Source organism: Castanea sativa, chromosome 11 (assembly GCF_040712315.1).
Source record: "Castanea sativa cultivar Marrone di Chiusa Pesio chromosome 11, ASM4071231v1".
Classification (NCBI taxonomy): Eukaryota; Viridiplantae; Streptophyta; class Magnoliopsida; order Fagales; family Fagaceae; genus Castanea; species Castanea sativa.
The window spans coordinates 11885077-11912808 of NC_134023.1; the positions used below are offsets into that span (position 1 = coordinate 11885077).

The 27732-nt window shown below is 37.2% G+C and overlaps 3 protein-coding genes across 5 annotated transcripts; 1 reads left to right on the plus strand and 2 right to left on the minus strand.

The window, feature by feature from the left end:
- Positions 1 to 2863: 2863 nt before the first annotated feature.
- LOC142616074 (uncharacterized) lies at positions 2864 to 3406 on the minus strand. Its single transcript, XM_075788962.1, has one exon. The coding sequence runs from the start codon at positions 3404 to 3406 to the stop codon at positions 2864 to 2866; it is 543 nt and encodes a 180-aa protein (XP_075645077.1).
- A 14588-nt stretch (positions 3407 to 17994) lies between these two features.
- On the minus strand, positions 17995 to 19268 carry LOC142616075 (uncharacterized). Its single transcript, XM_075788963.1, has 2 exons — positions 18869 to 19268; positions 17995 to 18689 (listed from the first exon to the last, which is right to left on the minus strand). The coding sequence occupies exons 1-2, from the start codon at positions 19266 to 19268 to the stop codon at positions 17995 to 17997; spliced, it is 1095 nt and encodes a 364-aa protein (XP_075645078.1).
- Positions 19269 to 24631: 5363 nt separating this feature from the next.
- On the plus strand, positions 24632 to 27062 carry LOC142617496 (uncharacterized). 3 transcript variants are annotated; one of them, XM_075790382.1, is made up of 3 exons: positions 24632 to 24803; positions 24947 to 26243; positions 26486 to 27062. In XM_075790382.1, exons 2-3 carry the CDS (start codon positions 25039 to 25041, stop codon positions 26598 to 26600), a joined length of 1320 nt encoding a protein of 439 aa, XP_075646497.1. In that variant the 5' UTR covers positions 24632 to 24803; positions 24947 to 25038; the 3' UTR covers positions 26601 to 27062. The 3 variants fall into 3 exon arrangements, with proteins under 3 accessions (XP_075646497.1, XP_075646498.1, XP_075646496.1); XM_075790383.1 differs by having other exon boundaries at positions 25027 to 26243; XM_075790381.1 differs by having other exon boundaries at positions 24637 to 26243.
- Positions 27063 to 27732: the final 670 nt, after the last annotated feature.

The window sequence follows — 27732 nt, forward strand, 5'->3', positions numbered from 1 at the left end:
GCTCCATTTGTTTTGAAATTAAATATTTTTAGTTGTTTGATATGACAAGTAAAATTTTTCAAATATTTTTAGGTGTTTGATATGACGAGTAAAATTTTTCAAGCATACACAAAAGCTGATGGCTTAACACCAAAGCTACTAGTGCCAGAGGTCTAAAACCACTAGAACTGGCAGTCAAAGTAGTGGCTCCGACAACTGGACTGTCGAAGATCACCATTGGAATGGTATCTTTGGTGATTGGACTGCCAACACCAGTCGACAAAATTGTACCTCTAGCATTGGTTGTGGTGCGGCACCTCTGGCCATTGGACCGCTGACACTAGTTGGTAGTGTGGCGTCTCCGACCATCAAACCATCAGCACCAATCATTGATGAGGCATCTCTTGCCACCAGACCATTGAAGTAAAGTCACCGGACACCGAAGCACCAACATTGATCGAATAGCAAAGTCACCAAACACTGGACCGACAACATCAGTCGTTGGAGTAGTGTCTCCAACCATCAAACTTGTGACCTCACAACTAGATATTTTACAAGTTTGACTATATTTTACCTGCAAACAAACACCTAAAAAAGGGAAAACATTTTACTTCAAAACAAATGAAGCGTAAAGTACACATAGATAGTTTTATCAATCATCATGTAGTGGATTAGAGGATTTTTTTCTCCAAACTAGTTTAGAGGTAAACTTTTTTGACTAGTCAACACCTCACATCGAGAATGAGTGAGGCTGAAGTATGAAAACAAGAAGATAACGGATTAGTGGTGGTTGAATTACACATTTCATATGATAGTTAGCTAAGCTAATTGGAGAATACTACCAAGTAAGGCATCTAACCCTAATATTTAAGCTTTGTTGGCGTGTGAGACATTGCTGAGTATGTTAGATAGTCACAAGGCCCATTCAACTGAGACTTATAAGGAATGTTAGGGTCATATTTTTATGTAATTGGCATATCTTATGGCAAAACACACTTTATGTGAAATTGGGGATACCTAGCTCAAGAAAAGCTAAATCTGCACGTCCCAATACCTAGCTCGACACCTTCAATCTATCGAGGTTTAATGAACCTTGATACCTGTCTCAATCTATCAAGCTAACGGATTTTAGAATATAGCCACAATATTTGGATTCTAATTAGCTATTGTTTATGGGTTTGTGTAAACCTAATAGGAATAGGAGAGCTCATTTAAAAGACCCATTAAGCTCTTATTTAAATAAGGTGGTAGAAAGAAAACCCTAACCCTACAGAGTTTCATAAGATTTTCTTATTGAAACCCTAGCCTCCATCTTTTGAACTTGTGAGTTCCACTACAAGAAATCTGGGTTTAGGCGGCATTTTCAAATTTGCCGCTATAAATGGTATACTGCGACGTACTTTACTAATGCCACTAAAGAGTGAGCCTTTAGCAACATTTTTAATAAAACGTTGCTATAACCTGAACGAATAGCAGCATTTGTTTAAACGCCGCAATAAGTACAATCTCAACGGTGCATTTTTGGCTTATAGCGACGTTTTCTTAAAACGTTGCTTTAGTTATTAAAGAAGATCTATAGACTTATCACAAAATTAATAAATAAATAAAATCTATAGCGATGTTTTCCCTCCAGATTTTTCATTATTCCCGCACAAAATTTCCTCCTATTCTTCATTTCCCACCTTTTTTTTCCCAAGGCTTTTTCTTTAATTTCTTTTTTTTTTTCTTTCTTCTCATTCGGCTCCCACTTCTCAAGCTCTCAAAATCCCGTTTTCTTTTTCCATCCAACTCCATTTTGATTTTTTTTCTCTTAAACCCATTTTCACTTTTACCATGTCGAGCTCTCTCTCACCATCTTCAAGCTCTCTCTCTCTCACCACCGCCCCCGCCCCTAGCCACCTCCCTAGCCCTAGCCACTGCCACCACCGCCGCTGCCACTGATCTACTCTCTCTCACCTCAGCCACCACCCACTACCACTGATCTGATCTTCTTCATTAAATCATGTCTCAAACCTACACTCACTGTAAGTTCTTCTTCTTTTTCTTTCTAAAGGTTTTTGTTTTTAATTTTTTTTGCTAATTAATGAATGCCATTGTTGTTTGATATAGTATGTCTATTGTGAATTTTGTAAGTTTTTTTTATTTTTTTATAATGCTCAGTTTCTTTTTCTTATTAAACTCGTGGACAAGCCTATATTACCATTGATCGGCACTCTAAATTGTTCTACTAATTTTATATATTAGTATAATAATAAGCTTGTATGGTATTGGAGTGGGACTCATCAAAGCAGGGGCATAGCCAGGAATAAATACTTGAGGGGGTTGGGTTGATGTAGAGATATACTAAATATAATTCATAAGTCTATTGAATACAAAGTTATCAACTTTCATATATCATCATATTCTTGAACATTAATGAACATAAAAAAACCGTCTAGTTCAATGTAGACATACAAAAAAGAACATTCACATCAAATCATGTCTGGCGACGATTTTTCATGAAATAAAATTCATACATTATCATCTCTTCAGTGAAAGTCCCTGCAATTTCCTTCTTCATATAAACTATCATATTATCTGTCAAAAGATCATCCTCCATTCTATTGCGAAGTCTTGTTTTTAACAGCTTCATAGCTGAAAAAGCTCATTCTATCGTTGTTGTAGAAACTAGAAGGGTCAACACAAGACGAATAAGTCTATCAATTTTAAAATATATTTTAGACTTTCTTGAAATTTTCAATCCCTTACATAGCTCAGAACTTGTACTCATATTTTGAAAATTTGGATGTTTTGTCACATCAAGCTCATAATGTTGCAATTGAGACTCCAAAAGTTCTTGTTATTGTTCAGTGAAATCTTGAGGATAATATTTTTTAACCAAATTTCATATATCAACAATTTTGAATAATCTAAAAGCATCCTTGGGATTTAAAGCTGAACTAAGAATGACAAGTTCCATTGTTAGCTCACAAAATCTACTTTTCAATTCTTGCAATTGAAAATCTATCGCAACTGTAAATATGCCAATTCTAAAATGATGTTCCATAGTTAAATCTTCATCTTGACGATGATATCTACCTCGAGCTTTAGTGTAACGAGCATTCATATTAGGAATATCAATTTCATGTTGCTCACAAAATGATATAACACTAGCAAGTAAAGGCTCCCATCCATCGTCTCTCAACTTTTGAATAAGTGATTTTGTAGTTAAAACTAAATGCATGGCATTTAAAAGGTCTCGAGAATGTTGTTGCAAAGCTTGACAAAGAATATTAGTAATTCCCATTATCTCTTTCATCAAATGCAAGATTAAAATAAATTCAATTGATGTTAATATCTGATAAGCTCCCTCGGCATCACCGTGTTGTTTATAGTTAAGCCATTTCTCAGAGATAATGTTGATAACTTTGCAAGTAGCATTAAACATTTTTATCAAACTACAACTAGATTGAAAAAGAGATCCCCGCCTAGTGTCTCCAACTTGTTGCAAAGTATCAATCTAGTTTGCGCCTCTTCCGGTCTCAGTTTCATTAGAAGCAACCATATTCTCAACTTGCTTTGCTTGAGCATATTGCAATTCATCATTATGCTTACTAGAACCAACGACAATATTGACAATATTGATAATATTAATCAAATGATCAAAGAATTGATGAACAACTTTTACTTCTCTTGATGTTGTAACTAGAGCTAATTGCAACCTATGAGCCATGCAATGTACATAATAATCATATGGGCAATCATTAAGATACAGAGCTTGTAATCCATTCCATTCACCACACATGTTACTAGCCCCATCATATTATTGACCTCGAATATTTTCAACATGGAGGTTGTAACGAGAAAGGACAACGCATATCTCATTCTTGTAACGTGAAGCAACTCCCAGTTACATCATACCAAGGAAAGAACCAATTCATAATTGAGATTGCTACTATATCGGCTATGCAACACCATAACCTTGTGAAGTTGTATGGATGTTGCATTGAGAGAGATAAATGACTCCTTGTGTATGAGTATCTAGAGAATGCATATCTTATTCTTGATCAAGCATTATTTGGTATGTGAATGTATCTTTACTGTTGCTCTTTTGCTCTCTTTACGTGTGTGTGTGTGTGTGTGTGTGTGTGTGTGTGTGTGTTTATGTATTTGTTTATACAATGTTGATTTAATTTATATGCTTGAATGAGACAGGAAAAAGAACTTTGAATCTCAATTGGTCAACACGCTTTGATATATGCTTGGGTGTAGCAAAAGGTTTAACTTATCTTCATAAGGAGTCATGGCTTCGAATTGTACATAGAGATGTGAAGGCTAGTAATATCCTGCTTGACGCTGATCTCATCCCCAAAATATCAGACTTTGGCTTGGCCAAGCTTTATGACGATAAAAAGACCCACATAAGCACCCGTGTTGTACCATGTAAGATCCTAGAGGCATAGGCATAGCTTGTCACCTTGTATCTATGAATTACACAATTCTTTATTTTATTGTATATTATTTAGTAATGTTAAGGACTAAACTATGCATGTGATCATTGTTGATGTAGTGGTTTTCTTGCACCGAAGTACGCCATGTGTGGGCACCTTACAGAAAAGGCTGATGTGTTTGCCTTTGGTGTTGTTGCTCTAGAGCTTGTTAGTAGGAGGCCAAATTCTGACTCAAGCTTAGAAGAAGAAAAATATATATCTTCATGAATGGGTATGAACAGTGTTTTCATGCTCCATATATGAGAATGTTACCTTTCTTTAATTAGATGGATTTTTGTTCTTCAAAACTTATCAGTAGCTTGTTTGGATACGTGTTTTGCGTTCATGATAGTCATGATCCATCCACAACTAATTTTTTGTTTTTGCTTTTGCCAAAAGTTGAAGTATCATAAAATGTTGGATCAATAAATATATAAAACCTTTTTTTTCTTTCTAAATAAAAAATATATATAACTTTTTTTTGGACAGAAAATATAAAAATAAAACTTGCATCTTATGAAGGGGGATTCTAGCATTTTGCCCTTATTTTTTTAAAAAAATTAGCAATATGTCCCTATTTTGAAACTATTTAGGTCCATGCCCTTCTTTTAAAACTCGATTTTTTCAAAAACGAGTTTCAATGTAAAACTCGATTTGTAGAAAATCGAGTATAGGGCAATCAAACTTAAAAAAAAAAAAAAGCATGGAACTCGGGTTCATGGAGCTCGAGCTCCATTTAAAATGCCGTTATAGGTCCACCTGAACGTAGCTCTAGGTATGGGGTGATCAAAATTTTAAAAAAAATATTTGCATGGAACTCGGGTTCATGGAGCTCGAGTTCCATTTAAAACGCCACTGTAAGTCCACCTGAACGCAACTATAAGTATGGTCTTAGGTATGGGGTGATCAAACTTAAAAAAATAATAATAAAATAAATTTGCATGGAACTCAAGTTCATGGAGCTCGAGTTCCATTTAAAACGCCACTATATGTCCACCTAAACACCGCTATAGGTATGGAACTCGAGCTCTATGAACTCAAGTTCCATGCAATTTTTTTCTTTTTTTAAAGTTTCATTTGGCATAACTCGATTTTAAACCAATCGAATTTCAAAACAGGGGCACGAACCTAAATAGTTTCAAAACATAGACATATTGCTAAATTTTTTTAAAAATAAGGGCAAAATGCTAGAATTCCCTCTTATGAAGAACAAAGTTTGGACGTCCAAAGGAAGCAATAATTTTAATTGCTAATTTAGATTATTTGGAAATAATTTAACTTTGCATCATAATAGGAAATGAAATGAGTCTCCATACCCAAAGCTACGCTTGTAAGAGCCTACTTTTGTGTGAACAACATTATTTAATAGCCTCTTTCAAAGTTACTTTTATGAAATTCAAGAAAAGAAATAAGTTTTTTTTTTGTTATGTTTTTTTTTCATATTTATTCATAATGTTGAGGTGTTCATGGTTTTGAAGTTTACACTTTCTTTGATGTTGAAGTATATGTCAATTTGAATTTATCACTAATCCTTATGCCTTGTTGGGAAATTTAGACCCCGGTTGATAGATTTAACTAGTTTTAAACCCAAGTTGTTAATTAAATTTATTATGCATAAAACTTGTTAAAACAAAAAAACATTAATATCATGTGCAATGAAAAAATAAATAAGACAAGATATAATGACTCAGGAAAACCAATGAAACAAACTAGTTTCACAGTATAAAACCTGGGGGGAAACCTTCCCGAAAAACAATTCATTATAGTAAAGAGAAGTTTCAGATCTAGTACAAAACCTTTGTCCCTAGACTCTACAATCCCCGTAGACGAATTTACAGTAGAAACCTTCTACCGCTTCAGAACCTCTGAACTCTTCAATATATGAACGCCACCCTTTTGATGCGCGGATCCCAGTACGTGACTAACTCCTTTGCATGAATCCTAGTACGTGACCAACTTGAGGAAGAAGAAAGTTGGCTGCAAAGTTCTTCACTTCATCAGCAATGAAGATCAAGAAGCATTTGGTTACAAAACCCTAAGGCGCAAAGATGCAGTAGCTTCTTTCAGAGAGAATAAGGTTTCGGTCACCTTTTGCATGTGTTCTCTTGTATTCTATTATGTGACGGCCTTCAAAATAAGCCTTATATATGTCTAGGGTTGTGAGAAAAAAGAAACTCTACATATACATGTCAGCATGGGCTGAAAATCAAATCTGGCAATTTGAATTTCGTAAAGCTCGATAGATAAGGCTGTCGAGCTAGCTGTCGAAATCTCAATAAATAACTATTTTTCTAGAAGTTGTAGAGCTTTAATGAATCAACACTTCTTCACTTGTTTCTTAGACAGATTTGCATGACTTCAATACTAGAGTTGAACTCTTGTTCTTTGTAGTATTAAACACATCCTAGATCTACCCAAATACAATTAAAGTGCGTTTCGTCAAAGGATTAGCCAATTACATAAAATATATCCTTAACAATCTTTTCCTTTGACAATCCGTGACAAAACCACAACAAACAAATGAACATATGAGAAAAGTCATAAATTACTCAACTTACTTGTCAAATACAATAAAATTCATCTTAACACAAACTCTTGAAAAACTTTGCAAGAAGAGAGTTCATGGCAAAGAAGACTTTGACAACCTGTATTTTTAAAACATTTAAACAAAACTCGTCAAAGTATTTTTGTGTGAAACAGAAATAAAATATTGTATACAAATAATAAGAAACATATGTATAAAGGGAGAAAAGAAATAACACATGTAGAGGTAGGTGAAGAAGAACATATATCATCATATATATATCAAAGATAAGCACAATGTATGTAAACATGGTCACAAGACTGATGTACAAGAAGAAGAAGCTAAAAGTAGCTCCTGCAACAACAAAGAGATAAACACTCCCCCTAACAAGATGAAACGCATCTCTCCCTTACAAGGGCATGTATTTCTCCCCCTAACATGTAGAATCTTAAAAAGAAACCACATATTCTCCATAATTTCTCCAATTTCTCTCCTTTTTTGTCATGATTGACAAATGGTACAATAAGCTATAAAACTTCATATGAGAAACATAAAGATGATCAAAGATGATAAAGGGGGTAAAAGAAATCCATAAAAATGCATGAATGTGATGAAACAAGATGCTATGGATGACAAGATCAAGGAAATATGCAAAAACATGTAAAAAATAATGCATGCAAGAGAATCTCGATTGATCAAGAGGTGTCGAGCAGCTATCAAGCCAACCTCAATGGATTGAGAAGGTGTCAAGGATCTATTGAGCAGACAGGAACTTTCTCGATGGATCGAGAAGCTATTGAGGAGCTATCGAGATTGAGATAAGGACAAGTTGAAAATTTTAAATAGATAGCTTAGGTGTCGAGAGGTATCTAGGAGCTATCGAGATTGCTTAAAAATAGTTTTTCGAGGAAGAGAAAAACACAGACATGAATGTAATTAAATATGCAATTCAACCAAAGATCCAAACAACATTTTGATCTTTCAAAAACATCTCTCAACAAAAATTGTTAAGTACATAGATCCCAAAACACACACACACACACACACACACACACACACACAACAAGTTTAACCAATTTTATATTTCAAAAACGAGTTAAGACAGTTTAGTGAGTATACATTAACACATGTAAACCATGTGATGGCCAAATCACATTGTACCTGCACATGTATCAAAAGTAGTAAAGAATATTGCGTGTTGTGTGTGAAAAACATTGCAAGATTGCATAAATGTCTCTATGTTATGACGATTTGAGGTATGAGTAAATCAATTTAATTCACACACGATCATAGCTGTTTGATGGGGACTATCACCTTCAAGATACATCCTATAACTCCCACATCTCTTTAAATACACGCTTACAATCATATATAAAGCATTTTGTTCTTTTTGCTTTTATTTTCTTTGCATATTTTTCTTTGCTCCTATAACTCCCACATCTCCTAGAATACACACTTACAATCATATATAAATCATTTTATTCTTTTTGCTTTTATTTTCTTTGCATATTTTTTTTATTAAGCATATCATTCATGGGTATATAAAAGAGAGAGAAAAAAAAACCAATTATGTTAAGTTTTTTGACATTGCACTTTTGCTATGCCGAAGCATACCGATGTCATTGACATTGCACTTTTGCTATGCTAAAACATACATTTCATGATTAGCGGGTAACAGCGGTGAGATGGTTATTTATGCTTTTCTCTTAGGATTTTCTAGTCCTTCTCGTCAAAAAGAGTGAAACAAGTGTTAAGTACAAAAAATCACTTAATCTTACTCATCACAAACAAAGAGCCACAAAGTTCACTTGCTTAGTTGCGCATAAAGATGCCCATCTAAGCTACAAGAGATACAAAGTTTAAAGAACTCTATTTCAATGACCATTTTAAGGTTCACAAGAACCAATGTACACAAACACACACTGTTTTTATATTTTTATAATTTTTCTCCTTTTTTTTTTGAAAATAACACAAAATAAAAACTAAACAACCAAACAAAAACAAACAAACAAATTGAAAGCATGAAAGAAAGATGCATATACATGAAAGCAAGAAAGAAAAAATGCAGACGTATGAAAGCATGATTTCCAAAGCAAATAAGAAATCAAGTAAAAAGAGTCCTACTTAAGATAGAAAAAATTAAAGTAGAGGACAAACAGAAAAGACAATTATATCTTATGCTCCTTTCTCACCCACACAGCACAAGTCTTTGGCCGTGAAGATGAAAAGACACGTGTCCTATTATGTCTACTAAAGGACATAGAAGAATTAAAATTCTCCTGAAATTGAGTTAAAAAGCTCAAAACTTTTAATAACTCTCCAAACAACTTAAAGCAATTAGAACGAATATATCCAGAAATACCACAATGATGACAACTTGAGAGGAAACCTGTAACCATTTGGACACTTGCTTTTGAGGATACAACTTAAAGCAATTAGGACGAATGTGTCCAGAAATACCACAATGATGACAAACATGAGGTCTAACAAAGGATTTAAAATTAGTCAAATCAATTTTGGATTTCATACCTTTATCACCTTTTTCATATTAGGGCACAAAGACAGTCCTTGATCCAGAAGCCGTGGAAGAAGAGGGGTTAGAGGAGACAGCATATTCTAAACCAGTCTTATCAGAACTAGGCTTTTGAGCACTCAAGACCTCTTCAAGCTTTGCACTAAACATCCTCTCTATTTGAGTTCTAGCTTGACTAAGCTCAACCTCGAGATTCTTGACCTTCTCTTCTAATGAGGTGTTCTTCACAATAAGAGTCTCAACTAACCTTGTAGTCTCATCTAATTTGACTAATAGATCAGCTTTTTTAGTTTTTACCTCATTAAACTCTTTTCTACAAAGATGAGAAGTCTTTTTAGATTTTATGAATTCAGTGCATACCTCATCAGAAGAATCCTCACTGTCACTAACACTCTCCACAATCACCTTATCGGTTGAGGCAACAAAGGCCATAACGTGATCACATTCATCCACATACTCATCAGAAGAGTCATTCTCAATATTACTCGAAGTAGCAACCAACCCTTTATCTTTTGACTTCTCAGTCTTTTCCTTCATAAGATAGCTTAGGCACTCTATCCTCATATGACCAAAACCTTTGCACTCATGACATTAGATGAAGGGCTTCTCATTCTTACCCTTCCTAGAGGATTTGGATTTCCTAGGAGGTTTGCCCTTATCCTTTTTCCTAAACTGAAGAAGCTTGATAATCTCATCAGTTACGAAGGTTAGATCCCCATCCTCATCCTCATCATCATCTTCATCTTCATCTTCATCTTCAGAGTCCTCAATCCCTTCCTCTATACCTTTAAGAACCAAATTTTTACTCTTTTCACCTTTTCCCATTAAGCCTAATCCCATCTCATAGGTTTGTAGGTTCCCTACAAGCTCAGTCAAAGGAAGTTGATCAATGTCCTTCACTTCTTCAATGACAGTGATCTTGGGATGGAATCTTTTAGGTAATGACCTAAGGATTTTTCCTAATAATTTTGGATTCTGCTATAGATTCTCTAAGGTTGAAGGCAGAATTCACAATATCCTTGAGTTTAGCATAGAACTCATTAAAGGTCTCATCCTCCTCCATCCTTAGTTCTTCAAAACTACTAGTGAGTCTTTGAAACCTGGTAGTCTTTACTACCTTGGTACCTTTATAGGTGGTCTCAAGAATGGTCCATGCTTTCTTGGCAACTTCCGTGGATGATATTTTCTTGAATTTCTCATTGATCACCCCATAAAACAAAGCATTCAAGGCCCTACTGTTGAAATTTTCCGTTATGATTGTTGCATCATCCCAATCCACCGACGATTTCTTTGGCTTGATCTAGCCAACTTCTACAGCTTGCCATACCTATTCACCTAGAGCCTGCAAAAAAACTTTCATACGAACTTTCCAGTACGCATAATTAGTTCCATCAAATAAAGGAGGAATCAAAAGAGATTGTTCACAATCCATGACAACAGGGGTCAAGGATCACACTTAGGAAATTAATCTAATCAGAGTATACCCGTTCTGATACCACTTGTTAGGAAATTTAGACCCCGGTTGATAGATTTAACAAGTTTTAAACTCAAATTAATTAGATTTATGATGCATAAAATTTGTTAAAACAAATAAACAAACATCAATATCATGTGCAGCGAAAAAATAAATAAGACAAGATTGATGACCCAAGAAAACCATTGAAACAAACTAGTTTCACAGTAAAAAACTTGGGAGAAAACCTTCCCGAAATCTTCTAATGCTTCAGAACCTCTAAACTCTTCAATATATGAATGCCACCCTTTTGATGCTCGGATCCCAGTACGTGACTAACTCCTTTGCACAAATCCTAGTACGTGACTCATTCACCAACTTGAAGAAGAAGAAAGTTGGCTGCAAAGTTTTTCACTTCATCGATAATGAAGATCAATAAGCACTTGGTGACCAAACTTTAAGGCGTAAAGACGCAGTAGCTTCTTTCAGAAAGAATAAGGTTTCGGTCACCTTTTGCATATGTTCTCCTTATATTCTCTTATGTGACGGCCTTCAAAATAAGCCTTATATATGTCTAGGGTTGTGAGAAAAGAAACCCTACACATACATGTCAACATGGGCCAAAAGTCAAATCTGAAAATTTGAATTTCGTAAAGAATGATAAATACAGCTGTCAAGCTTTAATGAATCAGCACTTCTTCACTTAGTTCTTAGATTGCATGGCTTCAATACCAGACTTGTACTCTTGTTCTTTGAAGTATTAAACACATCCTAAATCTACCTAAATACAAGTAAAGTGCGTTTTGTCAAAGGATTAGCCAATTACATAAAATATGTCCTTAACATGCCTAAAACATTTAAATGAGTGCTTAAAAATGGAGTGATTTATTAGATTCACAAAATGAGCTTGTGGATGAATTTAGGGTCATTCGAGTTTTATCTAGATACCCTGTAATTCAGACTATTTGAATACTCACTACAAATACCTTTATACTATATTATGAACACTTAGATAGTTAGACTCATTTAAACAATCGGATTACTTACTTCCACCACTTCTTTACTATATTCTGAACCTAAAGAAAGTTGTCTAATTGAAACAAAAGTATCACTCATTGCCACCACTTGTACACAACATTGTAAAGCTACTCTGACAACATATATATATCTTTTGTTAGGGTTGGTAGTTGCATGAAAACAACCGTGAAGTTGATCTTGCAAACTCTAAATTATCAGAATTCAATGAGGAAGAAGTAAAAAGACTGATTGGAGTACCTCTTTTGTGCACTCAAGCATCCCCAATATTGCGATCATCAATGTCGCGTGTGGTGGCAATGCTCTCAGGAGATATTGAAGTGAGCAATGTAACTTCAAGGCCAGGATATTTGACAAATTGGAAATATGATGATATAACCAACGTAACTAGTAAGGGTGCAACTGATACTAGCTATTTCAACTCATCATCAATTAGTACAAGCATTGTGGGTGATGTAGGGAATTCAACAAATGCTTCTAAACCTATGCTTGGTGATACTATCAAATAGGGTTGATGAGAATTCGTCATTTTTTTTCTTCAAATTTTATCTTGTATGTAAATTAAAAAGATTTTTGTGTATTTATATAATCATGGATGTAATTATTTAGCATGGATTTTGCAATATTCCTTTGGTGAGTTTGACACTGTAATTCCTTAAGTGTCATGTGACAAAAACATTATCAAAAGTGATGCATTATTCAAGAAGTTATAGAAATGTTTCACATGAAGATTTACCTTATTTATTTATTTATTTAAAATTTCACTAGTTGAAGTTCATAATTGAAAATAAATTAACTCTTTCACTTATCTGTTCACCGTATACCATTGTGAAATAATGAGTGAGTTTGAAGTAAGGCATCTAACCCTAATATCTAAGCTATGTTGGCATGTGAGAAATTGCTGAGTAAGTTAGATAATCACAGAATCCATTCAATTGAGACATATAAGAAAAGAAGAGATTTAATCCCCATAGAATCTTTTCTATATTCAAGTTACCCTAAAGAAAATTACTACTTGATTGTCAAGCACTAGAATCTTACGTCTTATAGAAATCAATTATCACATCATCAAATCACTTTCAAAGTTCTAAAACTCGTTATATGTATCACAAAGTCCAACTTCAAATCAAATAAACAACTACAAGTCAATTTAATACAACCTCATAACTCATTGAGGTAAAATCTCAAACACTTAACATGCAACTAACAAACCCACAACTAAAACAATTTCATAGTTAACACTATCAACTTTTCACATGTATCAAAATCACTCCAAAGGTGTAAAAAAACTCATCAAAAATAAATCTCAATCTTCCTCATAGATTAAAAGAAGCCATATGGTTGCCCCAAAAATCCAACCCTTATGTGTACGTTCAGTACTTAAATCCTAGTTTCCCCAAACTACATTCACTCACTGAAAAGTCAAAAGCAAGCCCTCTTTCCTAAATTCTTCAATGGAAGAACCAAGCTCAATCTCTAAAGATCAATGTACCTCAATACTCCTTTAAATTATTATTTTTCCTTTGTTTGGATGCCTAGAAAGGAATATACATATATGTATATATATATATATAGCAAAAGAAAAGAATCTTGGTATAGTTTATCTATTTAGTTAATTAAACTTTTTCCCTCTCTAAATTTGAAAAATGAATGAAAGTCTCACCTATTGTTTAGCCGATATATCCAGTTATTTAATCATTATACTCAGCTAAGTAGAACGTTAACTAGTTAAGCAATTCCATGTTTTTAAAATTTTCTGTAAGTAAATAGAAACATGCATATTAATTAATTAATGACGATGCCGAAAATCATCAGTAAGTTGCACAGTCCTCACATGCCTGAAACAATAGCTGCACAACACCAAAAGGAAAACCTTAAGAGAGTACTGGTGTGGTACCAGCCTAATTCCCTCCGAAGGTTAAGTCAGAGAGAATGTTGCAACTCTAGAATGCTAGAGCTGGGATGAATTATGCGTACCTATTTTCTGTAGGTTATGGCCTTTTTATAGTGGTGAGGAATCGACCTTGGTTCCTTAGAGGAGAGGAATATTTCCTTGTAGAGAAGATCTTCATAAACGCACGTGATTTAAGAGATTCTTTCCATGTAAGGGTTCTATTGACTAGGGTTAAGCATGGGTCACAAGTTATTATTATTTGAAATGTGCTTGGAAACCACGTAAGCCATGTCATTGCCACGTGTATTTGGTTCTGTCGACCTTAGTGTCCGTCTGGGGGGCTATTCGTCCTTTTCAGGTGACTCGTTCTCCTTGGATCATTCCGCACTGTTTAGGGTTTTTGTCATCACATGTCTTTATTCGTCATCCTATTGATGCTTCCTATCATGGGTTTTTGCAAATTCTAACCGTCTACTTTACTTTTACCCTCTTCAGTTGCCCCCTCACTCCATGGACCTGTTGCTTACTTTTCATAGATCCATAGAGTGATGGTTTGCCTCTATCCTTGAGAAGCGTGTGTTGATTGACAAGCTACCCTAGGGTCATTAATGTAGTGGGGACACGTGGCAAGCTTTTAATGGTTGTTTGCTTGAACCGAAGCGTCCCTTCGTCTTCCGTGTCGTTCCCTCTATATATATGTGTGCTCCTAGTCCCTTTCATTTTCACATTTTGGAGAAATTTTTGCTGATCAGAGCGCTTCCGTCCACTCTTTACGAACCATCGTCTCGTCAAGTTGGTCTCACCATTCTATTTAGTCATCTCATTGCTTTCAACATGTCGTTAAGCTGTAAGTACTGGTTCTTTTATCTCAAGTTTCTTTTTCTATTATATTCACTTGTCCGTCATTAGTGTAAACCTAGAGTCTTAGGATTTTTACCCGTCGCTTGTAGGTGTCAAATGTCTAGTAAGGCGTCAAGTGGTTAATCGTTTATCCTCGATGAAACGAGCTACGATGAGGTGTTCCCGTCAGGTCAAGCAGACCTCGGCACCTCTAGCGAGGAAAGGGAACCGTCAGCTAACTCTCCTTCCAATATGGAGGATGAGGTGCAGGGTGAGGATGGGTCAAAGTATGATTACAATGACCTAGACGATATAAACCCCCCATCCAATCTGTCATAGGTCTTGATGGGTTCAAGGAATTCCCTTATGGACGGTAAACAATTTTGTTTCTACCATCAAGCCATCACACTTCAACACACTTAGGGAGAAGTATCAGATACCTGACAACATTTCCATCTGTCTATCCTTTAAGTCTGAAAAGTGCTACTATAAGGGTCTTAAAGACGTCGGGGTATACAAGCAGATGCTGAAAGTTGGGCTTCACTTTCCATTGAGTGCTCTTCACCATCATCTTCTCCAATACCTGGGGTTGGCCATCTCCCAGTTCTCTCTGAATGCCTAGAGGATCTTTCTGGGTGTAGAAGTTTTGTACAGGGTAATGTCCAATGGGGTGCGACAGTTGACTATGGAAGAATTCTTCCATTGTTACCGTCCTTCTAAAATTTCCCAATCTAGGGGGATGTACAGTTTCCTTCCACGGAGTTCGGTGCTTCGATTAGTGTGTGAGACCCTAGACTCTAACAGGAACTAGAAGGGTCAATACTTTTTCCTCCGTGAGGATAATTGGATGGGTCACCCAAACGATCATGAGTACATGCCTGTGGACACAACATAGGGTATAATAACCCCGTTTGGTAGGTGTCCATCCATATTAGATTTAATACATTTTTTATTGTTTAACTGCCATAACCGTCTTCTTTGCAGCTTGTGACCATCCACAGGTTACTACCGAGCAATTTGGTTTCTTAAAAAAAATCTTCAAGACCACCAAGCTGTCAGAGAGGACGTGGGTCAAGCTTGTTACCTTGGATACTCTCCACTGGTACTGTGATGGTCTAGAACCTACTACTGCTGCCCATCGATACGACGCATGAATTCATAAACGTAAGTCCTTTGACCATTGTGTGTTTGTATTATTACTTACCAATGTTCTTACTCGTCCACTTTTTGTAGAAATGGAAGAGGCCAGGAGAAGGGCATTCATCAAGCAACAGGCCACTGCTAAAAAGAAGCTAGAGGGGAGTCTTCCCCCCAAGATGGGCTCGACTCATCCTTCCACAAAAAGGCAACCATCCGAGAAAATTAACCGCCAAGGCAAGAAGCAGAAGGTGGTGACGGGACTAGCTATCGGTCAAGCTTCCGACGGGTTTAAGTTGCCTCCCAAGCTTGGCTTGGGGAAGGGCAAAGGTCTGATGGTTAATCCATACCCTGTCAAGGAGAACCTCCCGTCCTTCTTCGAGAGGATTCCTAGTACGCCCTTAAGCAAATCACCTCCATCATCAAGGATGAGGACTACGAGGACCTGGGCAATTATGCCACTAAAGCAATGGGGGAGACAGGATTATTCAACCTTACACAGGTTTGTATCCGTCCCTATATATTTAGTCATATTTTTTATCATTTTGTACTTACTCTTTTTGTGGTTGGTGTAGGAGGTCCTGATGATGAAGGGGTTGATGGAGCATTGCCTTTCTCACGAGAAGACACTAGAGCGTGTCCGTGCTAAGGAAAATGCAATGGAGGAAGAGCTAACAGAGCGGAGATCTTGGAGGCTCCATCATGAGGAGAAGCTGAAACTATCCATCGGGTGTTCCCTTCTGCCCCCTGCTCATCCGAGTGGGCGAATTCGGGGATGAAGTCTGCAATAACCTGTCCTTTTGTGGCCGTACATGGTTGATACTATATATCAAACTCACTCAGTTCAATCGTCCATAGCGCTACTTGTTCAGCCGCCTCCGGACTGCTCATTACTCTTCGTAGTGGTTTTTCTGTCAAGACTACTATAGTATAAGCCTGGAAGTATAGTTTGAGTTTACGCGCTGCAGTTACTAACGCGAAGGCAAGCTTTTCCATAGGCGGGTACCTCTCTTCTGCCCCTCATAACGCTTGGCTCAAGAAGTATATGGGTTTTTGGGCCCCGTCCTCTTCCCTGACTAGAACCGCACTGACAGCAGTTAAGGAGACGGCCAAGTAGAGGAAGAACTTTTCTCCTGGTCTAGGTGGGCTTAGCAAATGTGGAGAAGAAAGGTATGCCTTTAGATCCTTGAATGCCCGTTGACACTCGATTATCCATTCGAAAGGCTTTTTTAATGTGCAAAAAAAGGGGAGGCACCTATCCGTTGCTTTTGAAACGAATCTGTTTAACACTGCTATCTTACTGTTCAGACTCTGTACCTCCTTGATAGTTTTTGGTGGCGCCGGCTCCATGATAGCCTGAACCTTGTTCGGGTTGACTTCGATACCCCTCTGAGTTACAATGAATCCTAAGAACTTCCCAGTTGTCACCCCAAACATACACTTGCTCGGATTCAGCTTCATGTTATAGTGCCTGAGCGTCTCGAATGTTTCCTTTAGGACATCGAGGTGGTCTTCCTCTCGTATGTTTTTTATCAGCATGTCGTCTACGTACACCTCGACGTTCCTTCCAATCTGGTGTGCAAACATCCTGTTCATAAGCCTTTGATACGTCGCACTTGCATTCTTGAGGCTAAACAGCATCACCTTATAACAGAAGAGTCCCTGGCTCGTGACAAAAGAAGTTTTCTCCTAGTCAGCCTCGTCCAGCTTTATCTGATTGTACCTAGAAAATGCGTCCTTGAAGCTTAGCAGCTGGTGTCTTGCTGTTGAATCTACTAAGATATCAATCCTTGGGAATGGGTAGCTATCCTTAGGACATGCCTTGTTTAAGTCTGTGAAGTCCACGCACATCCTCCACTTTCCATTAGCTTTCTTGATTGTTACCACTTTAGCCAACCAATCGGGGTAGTACACTTCCTGGATGAATCTTGTTTCCTACAACTTACGAACTTCCTTTGCTATGGCTCGGTCCCATTCTTGGGCGAACACTCGCTTCTTCTGTTGGATGGGAGGGAAAGAGGGTGACACGTTCAGCTTGTGAACAATGACTAAAGGGTCAATTCTGGGCATGTCTTCATGGCTCCAAGCGAAGATGTCTTGGTTTCCTTTTAGAAATGATATCAAGGCCTGTCAGACTGGAAGGCTAGCAAGAATGCCTATTTTGGTCATCCACTTAGGTTTAGAATCATCAAAGGGGACCTCCTCTATTCCCTCTACTATCTCCGTTACCATTCGCCGTTCCTCTATACACATTGTCGGTAAGTGATCGTCCATTTCTATCATGGCAATATAGCATTCGCGCGCCGCTACCTGATTACCCCGTACCTCTCCTACTTTGTACTCTATTGGGAACTTGATCATCAGGTGGTAGGTAGAGGTTACGACCTTCCACGAAGTGAGAGTAGGGCGGCCCAAGATGGCATTGTACGCAAATGAGTAGTCTACTACCAGGAACGTAACATCCCTGGTAATCTGTTGGGGGTAATCGCCAACCGTGACAAACAAGGTGACCGCGCCTAATGGGTATACCCTTGTACCTCCAAACCCAATGAATGGTGCGTCAGTCGGGATCCCTTGTACCTCCAAACCCAATCCTAATGGGTATACCCTTGTACCTCCAAACCTAATCCTCATTTGCTGGAATGCTGGGTAGTAAATTATATCAGCGAAGTTGTCGTTATCTACCAAGACCCTGTGAGTGTTGTAGTAGCCAATTTGTATACTTACGACAAGCGTATCGTCATGTGGGTGATGGAGGCGTTGAGCGTCTTCCTCCGAGAACCCGATCACCGGGTCGTCCATGCATGCCATCCTTGGGACCAATCCTGTTAGCTAGACATTCTGAACCAATCGGAGGTAGGTCTTGCGCGCCCTTTTGGTTGAACAGGGAGCTACTGTGCCCCCTACAATCATTCTTAAGTCCCCGACATGTGGCTTGGGGCGTTCGTTCTCCCTCTGGGGACCTTGCTCTTGCGGCTGGTCCATCTTCTCTTTGCTTACAAACCTCTGCAATTCCCCTGCCTGATCAGGGCTTCTATCTGCTGCTTCAAATCATAACATTTGAAAGTATCGTGGCCATGGTGGCGATGAAAGCGGCAGTATTTATCCCTGGGCCTCTTGTTGGGATCACCCTTTAGCTTGCCAGGAAATATCAACGATCCTTTATCCTTTATCTGCATTAGTACCTGGTCGATCGGAATGTTCAGCAGAGTGAAATTTGCAAATCTCGCCGAGGGGGTCTTAGAGCGTCTATCTTCTTGCCCGTCACCCGTCCTCCTAACCTTCCATCCTATCTCCTGTCTAGCATCTTCCTCCCTTTCTCTCTTCCTAGGCTTTTCTTCTCGCGCAAGTAGCGTGTCTTCCGCGTTTATGTATTTGGTAGCCCTGTAAAGCACATCCGACATTGTCTTTGGATCGTTTTTGTATAGAGAAAACAAAAACTTACCCTTCCGTAGTCTGTTTGTGAATGCTGCAACGAGTATCTTGTCATCGGCTTCATCAATCGAGAGGGCTTCCTTGTTAAATCGGGTGATATAAGACCTTAGTGTCTCGTCCTCTCGCTACTTAATGTTCATCAGGCATGCAGTTGACTTCTTATACCTGTGTCCTCCAATAAAGTGTGAGGCAAACTGAGCGCTCAACTCCTTGAAAGTACTGTTGATGTTTGGTGTCAGCTTGCTAAACCATATCCTCGTAGGACCTTTCAATGTGGTGGGAAAGGCCCTACATATGATTTTGTCCGCTACGCCCTGGAGATGCATGAGCATCTTGAACGTCTCTAGGTGGTCTAACGGGCCCTTTGATCCGTTGTTGGCATCTATCCGCGGCATACAAAACTTCGGCGGTAGAAGGAATGAAGTGATAGATGCGGTGAAAGGTGAATCCATCTGGTGCACCAGATCATCGAGATCATTTTACAGCCACCCTTTGAGGGCGTTCATCATCAAGTCCATCTGCTCTTTCATCATCTGCATATCTGCGACCAGGTTCGGTAGGGCAACGTCTGTGGCCATTGGCCTGCTCATAAGATTACTGCCTTCCAGCCCTTCTCGATTCTGTCTAGTGCCACTGCACTGAAGGTTGTTGCCTTCTTGCTCCCCCTCTTGGTCCTGAGGCTTGGCGTCTCTTTGGTGCAGTTGCTCCTCCAAGTCTTGGTTTTTCTTGGTAAGTCATTCAACCGTCGCTGCCAGTGTCTAAATCTATTTCTCTAGAATCGCAGTATGTGGTTCGTCTCCTTGGGCGTTGGTGTTGGTTGCCATCGAACAGGTAAGCATCATGCAACCTTTTTGTCTAAGAAACAGCAACACGGCTTACCTATTGTTCCCCACAGACAGTGCCAATTGATGATGCCTAAAATCGTTAGTAAGTTGCACAGTCCTTACGTGCCCGAAACAACACCTGCACAACACCAAAAAGAAAACCTTAAGAGAGTACCGATGTAGTGCCGATGTGGTATTGGCCTAATACCAACCGAAGGTTAAGTTAGAGAGATTGTCACAACTCTAGAGTGCCAAAACTGGGATGAATTATGCGTACTTGTTTTCAATAGGTTATAGCCTTTTTATAGTGGTGAGGAACCGACCTTGGTTCCTTGGAAGAGAGAAATATTTCATTGTAGAGAAGATCTTCATAAACGCACATGATTTAAGGGATCCTTTCCATGTAAGGGTTCTATTGACTAGGGTTAAGCGTGGGTCACAAGTTATTATTATTTGAAATGTGCTTGGAAACCACGTAAGCCATGTCATTGCCACGTGTATTTGGTTCCATTGACCTCAGTGTCCGTCTGGGGGGCTATCCATCCTTTTCAGGTGACCCGTTCTCCTTGGATCATTCCGTATACTAGAGGTGACCCGTCCTAATAGATTATCCATCCACCGTTCAGGGGTTTTGTCGCCGCATGTCTTTATTCATGGTCCTATTAATGCTTCCTATCGTGTGTTTTTGCAAATTCTAACCATCTACTTTACTTTTACCCTCTTCAAATAATATTATATATATATATATATATTCAATGCTTATAAAAAAAAAATTTATAACAAAAATAATTGTTTTAAAATTATTATTAAAAATTATTTTAAAAGAATATTAAAACCTAACCACTAATAAGATATATACATGTCTACTGTCTACCTATAAAAGAATTAAAAATTATGTTATATATTTATTATTTTATTAATCAATATTAAGGGTAAAAGGAGTAAATACCCTTAATAAAACTATGTAGCAAAATACCCCTCTTTCCAAAGTATATAATAAAATTTTGTTGTTTTCAAACTCAATTTTAATAAAATTAAGTTACAACTAAAACTTGACATAAGTAATGTCGAATTTTATACATATTTTGCCACTTAAATTTTCTTCGATATTGATAATGTCAAGTTTTACTTAAAAATAGATGTAGAATTCATTGGCGGCTCTAGGAATTTTTCTCCGGGTGTTCTTTAAAAAGCATAAATTTTACAATCTAATAAAAGAAATTGATCTTGGGCTTTTTTCCTAGGGCCAATTGGGCATTTGGATTATGTTATAATCTTTTTTTCCAGATTTTAGTTTAAAATTTTTTTTTTGGCTTCTTTTTGCTTGAAAGCCCCAATATATTGTTAAGTAGAACAAATTATGGAGCAAAGTTTATATTTATTGGCATAAAAAAAAACTACGGATGTTCCCAAAATTTTTTTTTGAAGGGTAGACAAATATAAAAATTTTAAATTATTATATTATAAAAAAAAATTCAGGTCAGGGTCCTGCGACCCCCTGGCCTTCAAGTGCCGCCGCCCCTGATAGAACTTGATTTTGAGAATATTGAGTTTTAACAAAATCAAGTTCCATGACAAAGACATTTTGCTAAATATTTTTTTGGAAAAATGTGTATTTTGTTACATAGTTTTAAAATTAATAGTATTTACTCATTTGGATGTAAAAAAGAAAAAGTGGTATTTACTCATTTAACATTCGGCATACGCTAAAATAAAAAAAAAACCTGTGGGGCAAAAGGGGAAAACAGTAAAATACGTAAGGCATATATTTAGAAGAAGAAGAAGAAGAAGAAGAAAGAGGGAAGAAGATCGGTTGACCAGCTCTCCCGAAGAAGAAGAGCTAGAGCAGATCGGCGTGAGAGATTGAGGCTGAGAGATTTGATCAAGCATTGTGGGTGATGTAGGGAATTCACTAGCAAATGCTTCTAAACCTATGCTTGGTGATACTATCAAATAGGGTTGATGAGAATTTATCATTTTTTTTCTTCAAATTTTTTCTTGTGTTTAAATTAAAAAGATTTTTGTGTACTTATATAATCATGGATGTAATTGTTTAGCATGGATTTTGCAATCTTCCTTTGGTGAGTTTGACACCGTAATTCCTTAAGTGTCTTGTGACAAAAACATTTTTAAATGTGATGCACTATTCAAGAAGTTATAGAAATGTTTCACATGGAGATTTATCTTATTTATTTATTTATTTAAAATTTTACTAGTTGAAGTTCATAATTGAAAATAAATTAACTCTTTCATAGGAATGGCAACGGGTCGGGTTCGGGCCGGGTTTTTACATACCCGGACCCGACCCACGGGCCAAGACCCGGAACCCGGACCCGGCCCGATTATTAATCGGGTTTTTTTTTCGGGGCCCATACCCGCCCCGCTGGGCCAAACGGGCCCCGCGGGCCCTGTTTATCTTCTTGGGCCCAAATCTAGCCCAACAAATTTTTTTTTTAAGCCCATTAAATTTTTTCCCTAGATTCAAGCCTATTCAAGCCATTTAACATGGCCCAAATGCCAAAATTTGGCATTTAGGCCACATTATAAGGCAACCAAATCAAACCAAATTATAAGTTAATCATAAATCAATAAATCACAACTAAGATTTTAAATCAACAAATCACTTAAAAAGCTACAAAATAAATCCCACAAGTCTAAGAAATTACAAAATGTCTTATCCTCCAACTAACAAATGAAAAAGACTAAGAAATTCTTACAAAATGTCTTATCTTCCATAACCGGGTTTTTATCCGGGGCGGGTTTCGGGTCGGGTTTCGGATTTTTTTATAAAACCCGGACCCGACCCGAACCCGCTTCGGGTTTTTTAAAAAAAACCCATACCCGACCCTATTCTTTATCGGGCCGGGTAAAATCCGGCCCATTAGGGTCGGGCCGGGCCGGGTATCCGCGGGCCGGATCTAAATTGCCATCCCTACTCTTTCACTTATCTATTCACCGTACACCATCGTGAAATAATGAGTGAGTTTGACCAAGTAAGGCATCTAACCCTGATATCTAAGCTACATTGGCATGTGAGAAATTGCTGAGTAAGTTAGTCACAAAATCTAGTCAATTGAGACATATAAGAAAAAAAGAGATTTAATCCCCGAAGAATCTTTTTTGTATTCAAGTTACCCTAAAGAAAATTACTACTTGATTGGCAAGCACTAAAATATTACATCTTATAGAAATCAATTATCACAACATAAAATTAGTTTCAAAGTTCTAAAACTCGTTATATGTATCACAAAGTCCAACTTCAAATCAAATAAACAACTACAAGTCAATTTAATCCAACCTCATAACTCATTGAGGTAAAATCTCAAACACTTGACATGCAACAAACAAACCCACAACTAAAACAATTTCATAGTTAACACTATCAACTTTTCACATGTATCAAAATCACTCCATAGGTGTAAAAAAACTCATCAAAAATAAATCTCAATCTTCCTCATAGATTAAAAGAACCCATATGGTTGCCCCAGAAATCCAACCCTTGTTTGTACCTTCAATACTTAAATCATACTTTCCCCAAACTACATTCACTCACTGAAAAGTCAAAAGCAAGCCCTCTTTCCTAAATTCTTCAATGGAAGAACCAAGCCCAATCTCTAAAGATCAATGTGCCTCAATACTCCTTGAAATTTATTTTCCCCTGTTTGGATGCCTAGAAAGAAAGAAAAATGAATGAAAGTTTCACCTATTGTTTAGCTGATATATCCAATTATTTAATTATTACACTCAGCTAAGTGGAAGGTTAACTGGTTAAGCAATTCCATGATTTTAAAATTTTCTAAAAGTAAATAGAAACATGCATAATAATTAAATAATTAATATTATATATATATATATATATATATCAATGCTTCTAAAATTTGTTTTGTAACAAAAATAATTGTTTTAAAATTATTATTAAAAATTATTTCAAAAGAATATTAAAACCTAACCACTAATAATATATATACATGTCTACTGTCTACCTATAAAAGAATTAAAAATTATGTTATATATTTATTATTTTATTAATCAATATTAAGGGCAAAATGAGCCCTTAATAAAACTATGTAGCAAACCTATCAAAAAAAAAACTATGTAGCAAAATACCCTCTTTCCAAAGTATATAATAAAATTTTGTTTGTTTTCAAACCTAATTTTAATAAAATTGAATTACAGATAGAACTTAACATAAGTAATGTCGAATTTTATACATATTTTACTACTTAAATTTTCTTCGATATTGATAATGTCAAGTTTTACTTAAAAATACAAATAAAACTCGATTTTGAGAGTATCGAATTTTAACAAAATCATGTTCAAAGACATAGACATTTTGCTATTTTTTTTTCCTTTTTGAAAAAATGTGTATTTTGCTGCATCATTTTAAAATTAATAGTATTTACTCATTTTTCATTCGCCATACGTCACCAAAAAAAACTGCGGGGGGCAAAAGGGGAAAACGGTAAAATATGTTAGGCATATATTTAGAAGAAGAAGAAGAAGAAAAAGAAGAAAGAGGGAAGAAGATCGGTTGATCAGCTCTCCCGAAGAAGAAGAGCCTGAGCAGATCGGCGTGAGAGATTGAGACTGAGAGAAGGAGAGAGATCTAGAGAGAGAGAGAGAGAGTTAGGAAACTGATTTTTGGTGCAAGCGATACTCTCAAAAAACGCAGCGTTTCAGGTTAGGATTTTTTTTAATACTTTTCTTTTTCCCCTCTCCCCGCCGTGTCCCGGTCGTGTCCGATTATCAAGTTGTTATTTGGGTTATTTATGTTGTGTACAATTGTTGGCCAAAACATGTACTAAAATTCTTCACTTTTTAAGGGATTACAACAGCAGACCTAGTAAATGTCAATAATGTTTTGAGGGTTGAAACTCTGATAAACTTAGGATTTTCGAAACAGGGAACAACAAAAATGTCGGTGACAGCGGGTGTTAGTGATACTATAATTGCCATTAGGGATAAGCTTAGGGGGAAAATTGGGCAAACAAAAGTTAAAAGGTATTGGCCCGGTAGAGCACCTGAATGGGCTGATGATGATGATGCTGCTAATAATGCTGCCCATGAAGATGGAGATGTTGCTCTGGAACAAGCGTTCCCGAGGAGTCGTCAGGATGACTCGAATATTGTTAGGAAGGATGATGCTAGGCTGCGGCGTTTGGCTCAGAGTAGGATAGACGATCGCGAGGAAGTGAGAGCTGATCATCGCCGCATTAGGCAGGCTGAGATTGTTTCGACGATTGAAGAGGAAGCTAGAATGCAGGAAAAGTTGGATATGGAGGAGGATGATGCGGATGCTTTGGAGGAAAGGAGGAGGAGGATTAGGGAGAAGTTGCTTCAGAGGGAGCAGGAAGAGGCTGCGTTGTTGGGAGAAGAGGAGGAGGAGGTAGAGGAGGAGGAGGAGGAGGAGGAGGAAGAGGAGTCTGAATACGAGACTGACTCGGAGGAAGAGCATATGGGTATTGCAATGGTTAAGCCTGTGTTTGTACCCAAGTCGGAGAGGGATACCATTGCTGAGCGGGAACGTCTTGAGGCTGAGGAACGGGCCCTTGAGGAATCAAAGAAGAAGAGATTGGAGGAGAGGAAGGTGCAGACAAAGCAGATTGTGGTTGAGGAGATCCGAAAAGATGAAGAGATTCAGAGGAATTTGGACATGGAGGCAGATATTGCTGATGTGGATACTGATGATGAAGTTAATGAGGCAGAGGAGTATGAGGCTTGGAAGGTGAGGGAGATTGCTAGGATCAAGAGGGATAGGGATGACCGTGAGTCGATGTTGAAGGAGAGGGAAGAGATTGAGAGGGTGAGAAACATGACAGAGGAAGAGAGGAGGGAGTGGGAGAGGAAGAATCCAAAACCTGCTCCGCCACAAAAGCAGAAATGGAGGTTCATGCAGAAATATTACCACAAGGGTGTATTCTTCCAGTCAAATGCTGACGACACTGCTGCAACTGCTGGATCAGATAATATTTACACTCGCGATTTCTCTGCCCCAACTGGAGAAGATAAGATGGACAAGACAATATTGCCCAAGGTCATGCAGGTCAAGCACTTTGGTCGTAGTGGTAGGACAAAATGGACTCATCTTGTCAACGAGGATACAACCGACTGGGACAACCCGTAAGTTTTATCTTTTGATTATTCTCCATTCATTAGTAATTGCTAAATCGTATATGCATTTACTTTTGATATTGATCTGCTTTTCTACTGATTCTTGTTAGTCTTTGCTACATCAGTTCTATATTTTGATGATGTGTATGAGAAGTCAAAAATAAAAAATTTATGCTACTTTTTGTTACTGGAATATTCTTTACCCATGTCTATTCGTGATCTCAATTCTCAAATGTTTGTTTGTTGAGCAGGTGGACATACAATGATCCTCTACGCACAAAATACAATGCAAAAATGGCTGGAATGAATGCACCTATAGCTAAACCTAAAGGAAGCAAGAAATTGAAGGATTGGGAGTCTCGTTGATTTTAGAGCACATATGGAAAGCATTCCTGTAGCTTTTTATCAATCAACTTATTGGAGAATTGAGTATGTTTTGGCTATTATTATTTACATACATGTAGGCTTGATAGCATCATTTTTCTACTTATCTTATTATAGAAGCAGGCTAAGGCAGTTATTATGAATTCAAAGCAGCTAAGGCAGTTATTATGAATTCAAAGCAGCTAAGGCAGGTGAAGGTGGCTTGAGTTTTGTGGACAGAAATGCACCTTAGAATATCACGACATGAGATTACGATCTGGTCACGTCATGTATTGCATGTTTTAGTTGTTGGATATATACATTTTCTTCCCACTTAGCAAAAGAAAGTGTCTGAATCACATTTGAAAATTGTGTTTAGAGACTAAGGGCACGTTTGGTAGACTGTAGTAACCATTAACCACTGTAATGTAATAGCTATTATAATGAATAGCTATTTTGTTGTTATTTGTTAGATTATGTTTTTATTACAGGAAATAGTCATCTATATATATATATATATATATATATATATATATATATATATATGTATATGTATATATATATGTATATATGTATGTATATATGTATATATGTATGTATATATGTATATATGTATATATGTATGTATATATGTATGTATGTATGTATGTATGTATGTATATATGTATATATGTATGTATATATGTATGTATATATGTATATATGTATGTATATATGTATGTATGTATGTATATATGTATATATATGTATAAAACCGAACTCTGCTTGCACCACATTTTTTCACGTCAGCACAATATTTAAAAAAAAAAAAAAAAAAACTTTTCACACAACATAAAACTTTTCTAAAACCCGATAAACGCAAAACCCACTCAATCAATACCCACCATACCCACAAACCCTATTTCTCCTTCCTCAGACCCTATTTCTCCTTCCTGTTTCACCCACAACCACCACAACTCAGCAGGCACCACCACCACCACCACCCACAACAATTGCAAACTCTCTGGATCGAAGAAGAGCCTTCCTCTTTCTCACAGTGTATCTGAGTTCCTTCCTTCCTCGCCTATCTAAATTCCTTCCTGTCTTCCTCTCCTCACAAAACGTGGCTGCTTCTGTTGAGGTATCTCTCCATTCT

Bases quoted from the DNA above. Each gene is read 5' to 3' on its own strand.
- LOC142616074 (XM_075788962.1), bottom strand. From the start codon at position 3,406: ATGTTTAATGCTACTTGCAAAGTTATCAACATTATCTCTGAGAAATGG.
- LOC142616075 (XM_075788963.1), bottom strand. From the start codon at position 19,268: ATGTCGGATGTGCTTTACAGGGCTACCAAATACATAAACGCGGAAGAC. The intron at 18,690-18,868 runs GTTTGTAAGCAA...TCTAGCTAACAG, and splicing joins CAGGCAGGGGAATTGCAGAG to GATTGGTCCCAAGGATGGCA.
- LOC142617496 (XM_075790382.1), top strand. From the start codon at position 25,039: ATGTCGGTGACAGCGGGTGTTAGTGATACTATAATTGCCATTAGGGAT. The intron at 26,244-26,485 runs GTAAGTTTTATC...TTTGTTGAGCAG, and splicing joins ACAACCGACTGGGACAACCC to GTGGACATACAATGATCCTC.